Genomic DNA, 17,723 nt, shown 5'->3' with positions numbered 1-17,723 from the left:
TTTATTCAATTTTTACATTAATTTAATGCACAATAAAAACATATCTGTATTTTTCTATTTATTATAGAAATAAAAAACGAACGATACACAAATTGGAAATAACTAGCGACCGGTTTCAAGGCTTTTGCGCCATCTTCGAGACTCGATTCACAATAATTAATAATTAATATAATTGTGATATTAGAATGATATTTGCTTGATCATTTAGTAATAGTTATAAATCAATAGTATCAATTAATCAGCAATATGTTCAGTTTGTCCAAATTTTTGTAGACAAGGTCTGGTTTCAACTTCGTAGAGAGCTGATAATATTAACATATTACTACAGAGATGAAGAACATTTTAGAGAAGGTAATATAGAGGTCTAGGCATCTAGTATGTAATTTGGTAATGTATCCAAAATAAAACAAGTTTATTGGATTGTAATTCTACTTTATTTTTTTATAAAATATACAAAGGGTATATTGTGACGCGTTTCGTCTTGTTAGGACATTTTCAAACAAACTAACTTAAATATTTACTAAGTTTCCTTATATACTAAAAATAATTGCGATTTTATGTTTGTGGATTTCTATACAAGCCAAAATAAGGAGAGTAATTAAAATTCAATTAGGGTATACTGAGTATATTAGAGGAATATTTTGGTTATATTGGGGAAAAACCTTCAATTATTTAAAAACGTTTGTAAGGGTATGACTTTAAAATTAATGTAATAATTATAAAAAATATTGATTTCATTTATACAGGTTTATTTTAAAAATTATTGTTGAAATTCTACATTGGTGTTTTACACAGGTTTCATTCATGTTTAATGTCAATTAAATCAAAATCAAAATTAAGTTAGTTTGTTTGAAAATGTCCTAACAAGGCGAAACACGTCACAATATACCCATTGTATATTTTATAAAAAATAAAGTAGAATTACAATCCAATAAACTTGTTTTATTTTGGATACATTACCAAATTAAATATGGAATTCTACCAATTGTCTGCATACACAATAAATAAATCTAGTATGTAGCCTAAATAACTTGATCCGATGAATCTCGCCCCAGCTCGTTTCAGCTCTTTGACTTCACAAATGTCAACAGATGAAAGAATTGAAGGAATTTAGATGTTCAAATATGGGCAGAATGGTGAATGTTACACAGTGTGTAGTGTGGCCACTTAAACCAGTCAGTGACTGGTAATAAGCTCTTTTGATGTCTAGACTTCTATTTTACCTTCCCTAAAATGTTTTTCATCTTTGTTGTAATATGTTAGTGTCAATTAATATTTGGAAAAAAGAATTCTTTTTTTATATAAAAATATTGTGTATTCAAAGATTGTTACTTTTGATTTCGATTTTCAACTGTTTATTACGATCAAACAACCCGACAAGTAGAATTTAAAAAAGATGATTTGAAAAATCTTCATGATGTTAAAGAGATTTTTTTTATTTATAAATAATAAAATAGTAAAAATTCAAATGACTAATCGAATAAAAATATTGTAAAAAATAACATAACATTGTTAAAACTTGAATAAAACATCAATATTGGCGTTAAAGTGTATCCATTCATTTATTTTCAACGCACCGCACCGCCGCGGATGCGTTCGATTTGAACACATTCCAAATTCAAAGTGAAACATCTTCTGACGCCGTTTGTTTCCGTCTAGACGAGCTGGCGCGCCAGAACCGCATCACGCAGGAGATCCTGGAGCACTACCTGCAGCGGAGGCTGTTTCCGCAGCGCGCGGCGGGCCTGCGTCCCCCGTCCCTGGCGGACATCCTGCCCCGGGCCGCGCCCCCTGACCCGGGGGACGACGACAGGGAGGAGAACTTGCAGAGCGTGGAGAGCGAACAGGTCAACTCCGTCTATGAAGAAGGCACGTCACTGTTGCAATTATCTTTATCTGTACTATCGCAACTTCTTTCGATGGTATTTTATGTTCAGAACATAGAATTAAGAATAGTCCAGAAACCGCATACGCGCATCAAACAGAAGGCGACTAAACTACTCTTAAAATAGTAATTTTACGTTTTGACCCATTAGTTTCTTTGTAGACGTTGCTCAGTACGCAACTCCCGATTTGAATTCAACTATGCCGTGTTGTGTCGTTTTAAAGTGTATAAATACTTCTGCGATCTTAAATAATTAAATAAATGGGATTGAATCACATTTTATGTGTAATTATCGAATGCGCGTGTAAGTAGCAAATGCATTACTTATAAATTGAATTATTTTTCCATCTGTCAGATTGTCACAGAAAACAAAATTGATATTTCGTTAGTGTTGCCAGGGTAGTATTTTTGTTTCCCTACTTTGCTCATCTAATGAAAGAATTAATAAAAATTGGACCTCGGATTAAACAACGCCGTGGTGAACATTTGACCGAAATTATCTTTAAAACATCAAATACTATTTAACATGATATAAAACTATCAGTTTTATGTAACATAAGATGTGTTTTAAATTTTATGTTCAAGGTTCATTAATTTAATTACTCTTATTAGATGACCCTTTACTTATCTACTCTGTTGTGTTAATCCATTTTTCTGCGTGCACAATAAAATTTTAGAGAAATTAACAAATTGATTTTTTTTGTAACCTTACATTTGTGTTGATTATATGATTATATTTTTTCCCACCTGGCAAAATCACGTGGCAACTTCACGAATGCGCGCGGCGAAAGTGGGGCAAAGTGGGGGGATTTTCAGACCCAGTCCGATGTATTCTAATATAATTCTACGATCTTTCTGTACTATTCTTAATTCTACGGTACAGAAACTGTTTTTGTTAATAATTTTTAATTCATGAATTCGTTATTCAACGGTTTTGTACCAAATTAAAATTATTTTGGCTTTCGTCCATGTTGTTCATGAAAAATAATATATCTGTCAATTAGATTCAGGACTTTCGTTGTCCCTAAATGTACCTGATGCTTCAGTAATCACTTAAATAAAGAAATAATCCGAAGCGGTTTATAAATTAATTTCAAATAAAAAAATAAAAAAATGCGTCTCCTGTTCGGGATTTTTTGGAATCACTCGGACGATCATTATTATTTGCACTGTTCAATTTCGTTACGCCACAAAATCACCCCTTAGAAGCGCCTGCCAACGTCACTCAACATCAATATTCTCGTTTTCGTTGTAATATCTCGGCTACGCCATAAATGTCTCATGAAAGATTTTAGTTTGTTTCGATTATTACTAGGGTGGATAACGCGTCAGGTATTTGCTAAGCCACTTCGGGTGGATTACAAAACATCCCGAACGGATAACACGTCGGGGGCACACAAATATGTTACCAGCAGCGGCAGTTCGTACTAACTATGCGCATAGTTATTCTTCCATGATTCGTATAGCTCGGAATTACAATTTACAGGTCAACACGATAGATCTATTTGACCGTAGTAAATCTTCATTCAAAATGATAATTGTTAATCATTTATTTTGTACAAATGATGTTTCTCAATTATAATTTGTTTTTACGTTTTCACATTTTTTTCCTTTTCTACTATTTAAAAAAATATAAATATAATTTGTTTTATTGCATAAAATTAGTATACATATTTAATAACAGAGAATCTATTTGAAATATTTTACTATAAAATGAAAACGGAGTGTTCTCTGTTTATGATAGTCTCCATTTTACATGGCTCAGCCTGTTTTAAGATGGAGATTTTTTATCTTTTAGAGCATCAGTATTCCTATGCTAATAAAACAATAACATAACAAAAAGTAACTAAAACTACTTAATTATAAATGCCTAGCAAATCAAATGTAAAAAATTAAAAATCGTTATTATACAAATATAAAATATATGTATGTGCCAAGAATACATGTTACTTAAACATAAATAATATAGTACAATATATAATAAAAAGCAAATATAAAGCTACGTTTTTTGATTTGCATATATTTTTTTTTTAAATCTCTCTGCACTATTTATATGTGCAGTTATTTTTATTTTAAAATTTGTTTTACATTTTGAGTCTTATATATTTGGCAATAAATCAATAAAGACAATACAGTTAATTTGTGTGGCTAAACAAGTGTTTATATTTTGTTGGGTTTTTTTGACCTCACTTAATTTATAAAATTTAAGTTGTAGGCACCTCACAAACAATTGTCTTACATCCGACATCTTTAACTCAGCGAATAGATCTTCCGTTGGGTACTTTAAGAGTTTTTCGAGAATGATCTTCATGATCCATTTTTGTGCTTTTCACTGGTTAAAGGATTGAACGAGAGCAACCTCCCCAAGCAGAATTGCAATATGATAGTTTGCTTGGAAAAAAGCAAGGTAAATTTGTCTTATAAGTTGATTAGTTCACTCATGTCACATACACACACACACAAACAAAGTTCTTTTGACTATTTTATACGTTTCCTTTTTTTAACTACATTGAGTTCTAAAAATAATTGTTTAATATATTGCTTTACAGGCTTTATTTTATGCATAGTTTCTTTTATGTATATTGTATCCCTATTGTTTTCCCTAACAAGGAATCAAGTGTTTCGTTTTCATTCGTATCTTTATTAAGTGCTAGGGACTTTCTCGGAGAACTTTCGCGTAATAATGTACAAATTATGTAAGTTTAGGAACACTATTTCCTTAGCTAGTTTCCCGGAAGTTTTCTTCACTGCAGAGACATACAAAGTTCCACCAACAATAATAATTAGTCCCGTCTAGTCTAGTGTACATTGCACGGAAAACAATTTATAGTTAACTAAAGAAATACTTATGTAGTTAACGAATATATATTTCGAATTTTCCACTTTCCGCACATACGAGTCACCAGTTTAGTAATCATTTTCCTTTAACTGATTGCTATAAGCTGCATTGAGAATCGCTAACTTGAAATTTAAATTACGGCAATGTTTTTTTTCTAATTTAATATCTAATTTCATAGCGTACTGTATTACCAAAATTTTAATTGCTTTTGGAAAAGTCAATGGAAAAAATATGAAATGTTTGTGAAATTTTCCCTTCGACAGCCAATTTGTTTTCTTGTGTTAAACCTCTTTTTATAGAAAAATTTACATGTTTTGTCAGCACAATTTTATATGATACAACTAGTGAAAAAATTGAGTATGATTTTTCGAAAAATGGGGAAAATTAGTACAACAGGAAATCGGTTAAAAAAACTGTTTTCCTACGCGGGGTAAAAATTAGAGCATTTCATTGAACGGCGAAGTTTCTCGAAACGAAGAAATTAATACAAATGGTGTTAATAAAACTGAACTTCTTGATACAGGTTCATGTAAAGAATAATAATTAATTATTACAGCGTCGTCATGTGTTGAAAGATCGCCATCGAGGGACTTAAATCTTAAAAGTAGTATAAAAAGGAGATAAACAGTTAAACACCTAAAACAAAACCCGATATAGTCGTTCTCAAATTTGGGCCAAATGTCAATAAAACGCTACTTTAAAATTCATGCTTAAGGTACCCAACACGTGTATTAAATACAGATAAACGTTTTGCGCCGGGGTTCCGTTCCGAGAGACACCGGCGTAAAAAAAATCAGCGCAAAATGAACACAAATATAATGGTAGATATAAGGTTAGGTTCCGTGTCAAAATTCTAAGAACAATCTAACATGTTTATTTAATACATACATGCATACATTATAAATGTATTTAATAAATACAGTTTAAATTCGTTTGCAAAAAAAAAAAAATCTCTTGATATAAGTAATTCATTTTTTATAATAAATACCAACTCACCAGTTCGTCGGTACTAAATTAAATTTTCACACTTTTTAAAAAAAAGCATCCAATTTTAGTTGCTTCCGTTTTTCCAGAATCATAGTCATTATAATCATCTACAAATATTTAAATATTCTTTTAATTTCAATAATAATAAAAAAATATATTTAATCTTACCTTTTTATTTTTCTTAAAAAACAAACAAAAACTAACTCTGAAACAATTTCACACAAACAATAGGCTGCTCGCGCAAACGGAAATAGAATAAAACAACGTGTAAAAGTGTGTCTGCGATTGGAATCGCGGCGCCTACTGTCGTCTGGTGTCGGCTGAACCGGGGAATCCCACGCCGCGCCCCTGAACTAACCGGCATAATTTTAAATCGGCGTAAATCGAACCGGCGCAAAACAACGTTTACCTGTACCAGATAAATTAAACTCAACCTATTTGTAATTATAAAAAACAAGACGTCAGAAGCGTTACTTTATTTTACACACTTCTCTATCTACGTTATGTTTTTTTTGCTCCTGTGTCTAATAGTTATAATAACCTGAACAAAACTTTTTACGTAATAGATCTTTGGAAAACATACATACATGTACATTGTCCACACATTCCCAGTACGAAAAAGCTGCGTCAGATCTCATATCTCTCTTGAGTATGTGCAATTAAGTCGTTGGCCAACTTGCGATCAATTAGAGCGCGTATGTATGTAAATTATATTATGTAATCTCCCACAAAAAGCGGGCGAATGTCAACTTGCCGTAGGAATGTCGAAGTAAACTTGCTGGTCTGTATTATGCAGCCATGTTTTCTGTTCTCATCATCGAGTTAAATCTGGACTGCGTGGATCGAAAAATTGATTATTCTGTTAATATTTTTGATCAAACCGACTGGTCTAAGAAGAAGTATTTATTTAAAATTATTTTTTAAACAATCTTGTTATAATACAATAAAGTTACCAACAATTATAATCATTATTCCCTTTGCGCATCTAATGATTCAAAAATTTCCTTCTATTAAAAACTAAAGAGATGAAGAACATTTAAGAGAAGGTAATATAGAAGTCCAGGCATCTACAGGGCTTATGACCTGTCAATGGCTGGTTTAAGTGGCCACTTTACACACTGTGTAACATTCACCATTCTGCCTATATTTGAACATCTATATTCCTTCAATTATTTCATCTGTTGATGTTTGTGAAGTTAAAGAGCTGAAACCTTTATTTATGCAGGTGAGATTCAACGAATTGAATTATTTCACCTACATACTAGGCAACGCCTGAAAATATTATTTTTTCAATTTCTATACTTTTTCATGGACCAGGTAATTTATCAACAATATTTTGAGTTTGACCAAATTTTTGTAGACAAGGACTGGATTCAACTCCCTGGGGAGCTGTTTATATTAACATATTACAACAGAGATGAAGAACATTTAAGAGAAGGTAATATAAAAGTCCAGGCATCTACAGGGCTTATGACCTGTCAATGGCTGGTTCAAATGTTCTTCATCTCTGTTGTAATATGTTAATATAAACAGCTCCCCAGGGAGTTGAATCCAGTCCTTGTCTACAAAAATTTGGACAAACTCAAAATATTGTTGAAAAACTAAAGATAGTAACTCTTTTTTCTATTATATACGTATTTTGTTGCCCTTTAATAATTAGGAATATATTTATGTTTTCTCATATTTTTTATTTCCATTTTTAATTACTATAAAATAAATAAGTACCTTCTAATTTATTACAGAATATTTTATTTTCTCTTTCTTAAATTACTCAAAAATATTATACCTGACTATTTATTATAGAAGCGAAACTTTTCTTATATACTCACAAACGGGCCATACCTTTGTGGGTATATAAGAAAAATTCATAAACTTTTCTTATATACCCACGAACGGACCATGCCTTTGTGGGATTTTTTTGTTTACTATTCTTACTGATAATATGTAAGTATTGTATTTATTTTTTATTTATTAAATACTCTGTTTTACCTCTTATGTTTATTGTAAAAAAAAATGTGATTAAAAATAAAATACAATGAATAAATGAAGTACAATGAAGGGTATCAATTTCATAATGATAATTGCCTTCAAATCACTGAAAAAATAAGCATAAAATATTTAGGCATTATAATTGATAAAAATGTTAAATGGAAGGAGCAAATAAATAATATTACAAATAGAATGAGAAAACTTAAATAAACATGTATTTATTAGATAGTATTTATTAGAAGGAATATATTAACCATCGAAAAATTAAAATCAATTAACTTTGCATTAACCCAATCCAAATTACAGTACGGAGTAATCAAATGGGGTGGTGCTTTTAAAACAAACATTTTACCGGTCAAAAAAATATAAAAATTAATTACAAAAGTTATTTTGAAAAAACCATCTACTTTTCCCACTGTTCAATTATTTTTTTAAATTAAGGTTTTAGATATAAAATTGTTGAATAAAAAGAATTGTTTGCTTCAAATACTTAAAGACAAAATAAAAAGTAGTATTTCTAGGTCACAAAACGTAAGTACGCGACCTAGAACAGGTGATAATATCTTAATTCCCAAAAAAAAACCACTACAGCACAACATCATTATACTTACAGAGGAATATTTTTCTTTAATGAAATGAACAAAGATAATTAAAAGTACTGTCAGGAACATAATATATTTAAGAAAGAAGTGAAAAGTTACATTTATAATTCTTCTTTATGTAGCACTCATTAAAACGCCGTTTATGTATCATTTTTTTGTAATTTATATATGTTATCCTAAAAATATTAATGATTAAAATAAAATAAACTATTGTAAGACGTCACTCCCCATTATGTACACAAGAATTGTTTATTTATTTTACTCAATGGAAACCGTTAATGTAAATATATGTATTAAATTAATGTAAAAAAATGTATTTAGTAGTAACATTGTATCTTTATTTGTTATCTGAATAAAAAAATAAAAAAAACATTAAAAAAAACTATGACAGCTGGCTTCTGGCTGGTTTGTCTATTTTGGCACGAATTCCTGTCGTTCTTTTAAAATATATGTAAGGCAAATTTTAAACGTTTTTAAAATTAATTTTGTGCATTGATTATCAGTTTGGGACCTATTAATTAAACAAAATGGAGTTAATTTATAAAGTACAAAAGATTTAAAAAAAACATTGAAAATGCAAAAAAATTACTAATAATTTCTTTAGTACACACAGAATATTTTTTTTTTTATGTTCACAGGAATTAATTCAGGTCTGAAACGGTTGATGATTTTTATATACTGTACATGGATTCTAGCAATATTTTAAATAAAGGCTGAATAAAATCATTCGAACTTAAAAGAATTTTCCAAAGCATGTTGTAGGTACTCATCAATACAATTTTTATTCATTTCAACCATACACATTAGTTAATTCATTTTGGTGTTTAACCCAAATCACCCGTTCAAGGTAAAGATTAATTCATTTGCATACTAGTTTATCAAACGTAATTTGTCATTAGTGCCGAGTTTAATTTACTCTAGATAACATGAGTATTGGGAACACTATTTAATTAGAGGTGTCCGTTACAAAGTTTGGATAAGAAAATACTGTTAAGTAGCTTGGCGGACAATCCTTAATTGAACTTATCTTAAAATTAATTGATTACGTGACTTCTGATTGTAAAATGGAGAACATGCCATATGAGAAAAATGGTTCAGATCAACTATTCAATGGGAAAAATTAACAATATTGCAAGACGGATTAGTCACGTAGTGTGTCACGGGGGTCTACTACACGATGCAATAGAGGGGAGGTCTGAGAGGACATACTACGAGGATACCTCGAGGATTTATGCAAAGGTATAAGCTGCAGGTAATATTTAAATCTAGCTTAAATATATCTTCTCTTCAAGACCGTCAAAATAAATCCGACCTTTTAGTCCTATCTAAAATTCTCAACTCACTCTATGATGCGTCTAAACTACTGAGTTCAATAAAATTAAATATCCCAACTGGAAACCTCAGACAAAACTTACTCTTTCATACCGATAACCATGGAACTAACTATGGTTTTCATTCCCCTATGCCCAGAATTCTTAAGTCTGCCAACAAACATACCAGTCTTGATTTTTTTGATAACAAGTTGTCTTCTTTCATACGATGACTAAATCAAATTCAATTATAAACACCTCTCTCCTGCTTCCACTCCCACCAAGTCTACTATATACCATTGGGCCTTACTTATAAATCGGGTACAAAGTTAAGCTTGAGAATAGTGGTAGAATAAGTATGGTATAGCAAAAAGTATTACTTATAAACCTCGCAAAAAGTTAAACTCGGTTTAATTCTGGGATAGTGACCATAGAAACTTATATGAAATGTTATATGTTTGTTTGTGCTTTAATCAATTGTGATAAAAAAGAAACAAAAATAAACTATAGAATTCGTTTTCAACTTCTCCTCTTCTTCCTAATTTTGATTTCTAACGGTTTTCTTCATGTTCTCGATTACACTGACAGTAGTCTCGATTTGACTTTGACGTTGGTTTGTGTTGTTATAAAAGTTACTGCGCATGCGCACATATCAGTGTTGGCTGTTTCAAAAAATAGGCATGAAATAACCCGTGAATTGTTATTCTATGGTAATAAATATTTGTATAAGTAAGCTTTTTTTTTATATCGGTTATAAATAGTTAAACTGGGTATAGTTATTTCTTAATATAAACCTGGTATGAGGAAATCTAATAAGTCAGGCCCATTGTGTCTTTCTACTTTCCTTTATAATAATTTTCTATGTTAAATAAGTCCTTAAAAATGCCTATTGAGCGTATATATAAATAAATACAAAAGGCCGTAGAAATTTGCGTTGAGATTTGCAAGCGCTTACCAAAACCGTCCATTACACGTTTGTTATTAAAATAAAAACTAAACTAAAACTAGACCAAATTTTACAAACGCTTTTGTTCTATGCAAAAAAGCTCGAGGGCTTCTCTAAATAATTATGAGTCTGAGTTATATACAAACATTTGTTAAAATTTTTGACCACAAATTAAATGCTTTAAACATAAATAATAATTGAAACGTACTGCTGAAAATATGCGTCGCATTATCTCTCACGTAAAATGTTAATTTATGTGGTTTAATATTTTTCAGATCTCGGAGCTTGTATTTTCATATTTATTATTCAAGTAAAGAGGAAAACTGCGGGAGATTTGATAAATTTCTGGTTGCTTCTTCGACGCTAAATGCAATAAAAGTTAATTTGTGAAAATGGCATTTCGAAATATGCCGCCATACTTATAGGTGTCTCTTGCGCGCGTTAACATAACATGATTTGTACAAATATGTATTTTGCACGAAATATCCTCTTGATATTTTTGCAATACCTCAAAAGGTTAAAAATATTTATTACAGCGAATAATTTGGCGAAACATCTTCGAAAAAATATTATTTATTTTTATTTATTTATTTAAACGCCTTGTAGGTTGTAGTCTTTTACATGTTTTACATATATATACACATATAAAGACAAACATGTGTTTTAAACAAAAGTAAAAAAAATAAAGAAGAAAAATAAAAATAAAAATATAGAAAAAACACATATTTACATATTAGTATAAAATTAATTGTTATACTTTACATATTGTACATACATATATTGCAGTAGAAAAAACAGAAGTGCATTTTTAAATATTAAGATTGTAATGTATTTTACACAAAAGTAGCAAAAAAAAAAAAAGAATTATGAGGAGTAAGAAAAATATAGATGCATAATAAAAAAAATCATCTTTACATATTAGTAAATAAAATATGGATATACATAATAATACATGCATATATTGCAGTGGAGAGAATAGAAGTGCATTTTTCGTATCAGTTATATTAAGAGAATCTTAAAATTAGAACAAGTAAGAAAAAATAATAATTTAGAATACATATATAAGTCAGTAAATAGTACACAATTAAAATCAACATAGTATTATTTAGGTATTTCAATTTGAAGATAGTAAATTTATATACTGCATTTTAAAATTCAAAAGTGTTACATTAAATATATCTATATCGCTTGTGTATTCATTTGCAAACGCATGAATTATTTTTATTGGAAAGTGTGCACTGTAGTTTGTTGTAGATACATTTACATATAATAGTTTATGAAATCGGGTAACCCAGCCCAGAACTCACAAGTTTATTAGTTATAACAGTTGGGAACAGTCAAATATTGAATTTAATATTAAAAATAAAAACAACAACTCAATTAGTTTCGTTCTATTTTCTAATGTTTGTACATTTAAATATTTATTTAAGTATGAGTAATTAATATGTTCAACCGGAATACCTAATATAAAATTAACGAAACGTAAAAAAATATGTTGAACTCTTTCGATATTATTTAAATACACTTTAAAATATTGTGACCATATGACCGAGTTGTATTCAAGTTGGCTACGTACTAACGCAGAATATAAAATTTTCATTACATGGACCTAGTCAAAATCTCTGATCGCTCGCAACAGAAATCCCAGAGTTTTCATTCTTTTATTTGTTGTGTTCTGTATTTGTTTAATGAAGTTTAATTTTTCATCGATTATAATTATTCATTATTATAGTGTAAACAGTTCCTCCACATAATCAAATCCATTTTAAAGACCGAGGGTAATCCTATAAGTTAAAGAATATACATATATAGATTTCATCCAAAAGAAGTCAATTCCACTAGATCGAGGAATATCCATCTCCTCCTCTCAAAAACTCTGCGACCTAGAGTATGCCGATAATTGACGATTCTGTCGGAGGTCTTCAGATCGCTGTAGATAAGCTAAATAGAAATTATGCATGCGTGGGCTTAAAATTAAATATTGCAAAAACCCATGTACTATGTAACACTTTGTGCCTTGATGCTCAAAATCCCCTGACTCTGTCAAACTAAATCATCGGAATCGTCGAAAGTTTCAAATACCTTGGAGTATATGTTACGAAAAATGGAAGCTTTCAAAAAGAACTGGGAGTGCCTGCTAGAAGTAGCAGGCGCCACATTCAACAGTATTAAGGCTTTCTGGAGATCTGATATTTACCAACTTCCGACGAACTGTCAACAGCGGACCTAATGTCTTGTTAAGTAGACAAACGTGGTTAAGGCTGAAGTCGGGTACAACGCACGAAAAACGAGGAAATCATACGATTTTGCCATTAAAAAAAACGTTTTTTAAAAATCGGGCGATGATGAAAAATAAAAAAACATTTATAACAATTAAATAGTGACAATCATTTTTGAAGGTATTTCTATTAAAAAATATACCTAAATGTTTTATACAACTAAAATATAATTATATTCAACCGGGAGATTACGCCATTTCAAATTTAGACTAAACTTTGGTATCTCAATTCTCATATAAATACTAAGTTTTGAACACATTTTTTTTCTAATTATTTAAAAGTAATAAATTGAACAGTAAAAAAGTGGAAGAAAATTTTTTATTTTTTGTTTTCAAAAAGAAATTCAACCATTTTAAATCACATAAATTTTTTATCATTCTCTTTTATTTCCACGTAAAATTGTGCCTTCGGTAATACTTAAAAAAATAGTCATTGAAACATTTTAGATAAAACCATTTAAAAAAAAAAAATATTCTCTTTTAAAAAAAAAAGATAATTATGGTTGTAATATTCAATTTCTAACAATATCTTATTTAGGTTTTTATTACCTTCATACTGGTACCGGTTATAACGGCCGAAAAGAATTTATATTTAAGTTATATAAAACGTTTAAGTATATTTTTCAATAGAAATACCTGTGAAATTATTGTTTTGATCTATTTTTTTATTTTTATTTATTGCGCAATTTAAAAAAAACATTCGTTTGAAAATAGCAAAATCGTATGATTTCCTCAATTTCGTGCGTTTTAGGGGACTACAGCCTTAAGACTCTCAGGATGCATCTGCAGAATATGGCACAGCCAACTGTATTGGTGACAGTTGTCACCTGAGTTTGCTGCGTCCGTTTTCTTATTACTTCGTTTCTCGCAAAGTCAAACCACCGCACACCCAAGTTTCTCCTGAGACACATATTCTCCATAACTTAGTATTTTGCTGTTTTCGGCCCTAGTGAGGTGCCACGATTCGCATCCGTAGAGGAGAATATGTGTATCCAGATTGTGGTATAATATAGGCGGCATTTGCCGAACAATTTACTGTTCTAATTCTTATTGCACCTGAGAAAATGTTTTTTATATTTAATTTCTCTTGGCACTAATTATCTTAATTGTAAATTCCGTAACAAAAATCCATTTCCGTTATATTTTATATAAATCAATTAAGATTATGGAGTATGGAGTGAGTGACAACCTTGTCCGCGCTATTGCTTCTTTGTACAAAGATAGTGTATCGTGTGTAAGGGTAAATGGGTCATTAACTTCCTGGTTTGACATCCCTAAAGGAGTCAAACAGGGATGTGTAATGTCACCGTGGTTATTCAACATATACATGGATAAATGTATGAAAGAATTGAAAAGTATGGATGTGGGAGCGAAAATGAGTAATCTAATTGTCAGTTGCCTTCTGTACGCCGATGACGCAGTCCTCCTAGCTGACAGCGAAGAGGAACTGCAATCCTTGGTTACAAAGGTTTACGAAGTGTGCAAGGAGAGTGATTTGCTAATGAATGTGCAAAAGTCGAACGTCATGGTCTTTGAAAGAAATGTAACTATGACTGAATGTAAGATTGTAGTAAATGGAGATAGTTTGAAACAGGTCGAAGAATTTGTATATCTGGGTAGTATGTTTACTAGAGATGGAAATATGGACAAGGATATTGAAAGGAGGGTTAGTGCCGGTAACAGAGTTAATGGTGCCTTAAAGTCTGTCGTAGCAAATAAGTGTCTATCGCAAGACGCTAAATTAGCAGCTCATAATGGAGTTCTGGTACCAACCCTAATGTATGGAAGCGAAGCATGGAGTTGGAAAAAAAGGGACGAAAGTAGACTGAATGCTGTTGAAATGCGATCCCTCAGGCGAATGTGCGGAAAAACAATGTATGATAGGTGCCCTAATGTCGAAATTAGAGCAGAATGCAAGGCTGAGTTAAGCATTATCGACAAAATTAAGAAAGGTCTTTTGCGATGGTTCGGTCATGTAGAGCGAATGAATGATGAAAGAACGGCCAAAAAGATTTATGATGCGAATGTGTCTGGTTGTAGAAGTCGAGGAAGGCCGAGAAAGACATGGCATGATCAAGTACAACAAATTCTTGAAAGTGGTCATGTGAAAAGTCGGAATAATCGACGTGCGTGCATGAGAAGATGTATGAATGTGAAGGAAGCAAAGGAAGTGTGCCAGGACAGAGTGGTGTGGCGTTCTATCCTCTCTGCCTACCCCTCCGGGGAAATGGCGTGATGGTTAGTTAGTTAGTTAGTTAAGATTATTGTGATAAACTTTTTTAAAGTACTTAACTCTGACGCCCTTCATACAAGTCACCAAATGATTAATTTGGTAATAAATTATACAATTATCACTGTTTTTTTCAAGGTTAATTACTAGGTATTTAAATTTGTTACAGTGAATGTATGCATTGCATATAATTGAGCTGAGTTTTCTGCACTGCAAATTAAATACAGTTTTATTATAATAAATAGATTTACTTCAGTAAAACGGAGACCTTTTCTTTATAAAGAAACACTAAATGAGCAGTTCACAATGGAGCTCTGGTGCTGATTCTTATGCAAAGTATGAAATTGGAAAAACAATTAATAAAACGGGCTGATTTTTCTCGAAATGCGATCTTCTTGGTGAATATTTGATAAAATGTGTATGATAGGTGCACAAATGTCGAAATCCGTACATTACGTAAGGTTGTATATGTATTATCACCAAAATCACGAAAAGAGCTAAACGTTGGTTTGCACATGAAGAGCGAATGGATTACGAAAAAATGTCATTTTTAAAAAATATATTTTATTCATACAAATACATACATATTACAAAAAAATACAAAAATAACGTATCCCAAACTCTATGAGGCCAAGGGCCCTGTGTTGAGTTGGGATACAACATAATGGAAAGTGGAAGCACGTACATAATTTAATAATAAAAATAAAAAATAAAAAATATTATTACATAAACACATATATATTTCAAAAAGCAACCGGACAACACGTTTAATAGTATATAAATCTATGCAATATCTCACAGCAGTCTCCTGCAATGGTCTCTTCCCTTAGACAAAATCTAAATGTGTATACTCCTACTGAAAATGGCTTTCATTTTGGAGAACTGAATATGTTCATCCAGGACATTGAATACTCTTGGTGCCACAAAAGAGAAATTCTTCAAACGTCGTACGTGTTTTTGGTATGAAATAATTTTAAATTACAGGAAAGCCTCGTAGGAGCATTCTGCTGGGATCTACTCTTGCAACCGCATGACCAGAAATGTGTCAATGACTATTTAAAAAAGATTGTCTAATGTCCAGCACCTTTATGAATTGGAACAATGTCTCAGATGGAACAGTGGTGGGACAAGTTTACGTGTGAACGAAGTATAAACCTATATGTGTTTTTACACAATATTATTTTTGGTATGTATATATATTTACATATTTATACACACACAATTCTGGGTTTTTTATCCCAAGGGGGAGTAGGTATATTATTATTTATATCACTACAGAGATGGGTAGAATTTTTGTTTCAAGATTATGGATATTCGAGCGTTTACAGGGCTTATGACCTGTCATAGGTTGGGTTCAAGTGGCCACTTTTATGTAGAATTCTACAACATTCCCCATTCCGCTTATTAGCGAATATCCATATCGGTGACATTTTTGGTTTTAGTATATATGTCATGAAACAGGGAAATCTTTCGCTAGCGCGTTTGGAGCGCCATCTATGTATTTGATATTGAGGTTAAGTATATATGTGTTTTATTTTTTTGTACATTTTCATATTATATTATATTCAATTTATTTTACCTTGTTTAAAAGAAGAAAGGAAGGAAGGCTAATCTGGAGTTACTCCGTGTGCATCCGCTGACGAAATATTTTTTTAAAGACAGTCAACAATACAAAAATCTTTTCATATGTTCTTTTTCATTATTATTGTTATATTTCATTTTTTATCAGTAAAATTATACGAAGTGGCTTTTCACGTGTTCGCTTTTTTTCTTATTTTTTTGCATTGTATTTACTTATACTCGTATAAAGAAAACTAATAATTTTGATTTATTTGTAAATATTGTAATTTTTGGTTACAATTGCTCTTGTTTTCTTTTGAATAATAAAATAATAATAATATAGATGTACATAAATTAATTATAAAAATAAATACGTTGTGTTTAAAACTGTCTGAACATTTTGTTAATTATTTCTGCTTATTAAGTCAGTCTTCTTTGTTTATTCTCAAATGTAAAAATATTTTAAAAAAGTATTTTGCTAAGCGTCCTCGGCACTGGTAACTCCAGTGAGGTCACATTATTTTTATTATTAATTATAGTTTGTAAGACTGAAAATATGAATAAATAAAATGCATAAATAACCGATTTTGTATCTGCATCTGAACAACGTGTAGCATTGTATGAACAAAGTTAGTATTTATAAGAAATAAATGCGTGCGATGTCTCAAACAGTGAGAAAATTAACTCGTATTTTCGCTTTTCACCTTCTACGCAAAAAGCAATAAAAACCTTACACAGATCTGTGGTACATCGTGTCACGAATTGCAATGAGCATTTTGACTGTTAATTATTCGTTTCCACCTGTGATAAGTCAGATACCCATAAAATTTTATGGGAGAAGATTGCTTGCACATTTTACGGGTTCATTAAGTATTTCAGACACGTTGTTAACCTTATATCACGCAATAAATAATCACAGAGTTCTCGTTTTTATTTGACCTACTGAAAAACAAATTCCTCACTTTAAATACTAAATAAAGAAAGCGAAATTAAGAACTCGTCAATTTTATTTAATTATTAAATTTAGTAACGAAATCTACTGAAAAAACTGCGTTTTAAATAAATATATCATGACATCCATGTTAGGGCTTGTACCC

General features: G+C 30.8%; 1 protein-coding gene across 3 annotated transcripts in view; it reads left to right on the top strand.

Annotated features, from left to right (window-relative positions):
• Nucleotides 1-17,723, top strand: part of tfc (Brevican core protein triforce) — a 275,893-nt gene that overhangs the window by 96,898 nt on the left and 161,272 nt on the right. The window contains exon 2 of one of the 3 annotated variants that reach the window (XM_088237236.1): nt 1,660-1,869. The exons of the other annotated variants lie outside the window; for them this stretch is intronic. Coding sequence (XP_088093362.1) covers nt 1,660-1,869 — 210 coding nt within the window. The remainder of the gene's footprint in view (nt 1-1,659; nt 1,870-17,723) is intronic. 3 annotated transcript variants of the gene reach the window in all.

Source organism: Micrasema longulum, unplaced genomic scaffold (genome assembly GCF_059751315.1).
Source record: "Micrasema longulum isolate JH-2025_06_02 unplaced genomic scaffold, ASM5975131v1 h1tg001675l, whole genome shotgun sequence".
Taxonomy (NCBI): Eukaryota; Metazoa; Arthropoda; class Insecta; order Trichoptera; family Brachycentridae; genus Micrasema; species Micrasema longulum.
This window is presented reverse-complemented; position numbering and strand designations above follow the sequence as displayed.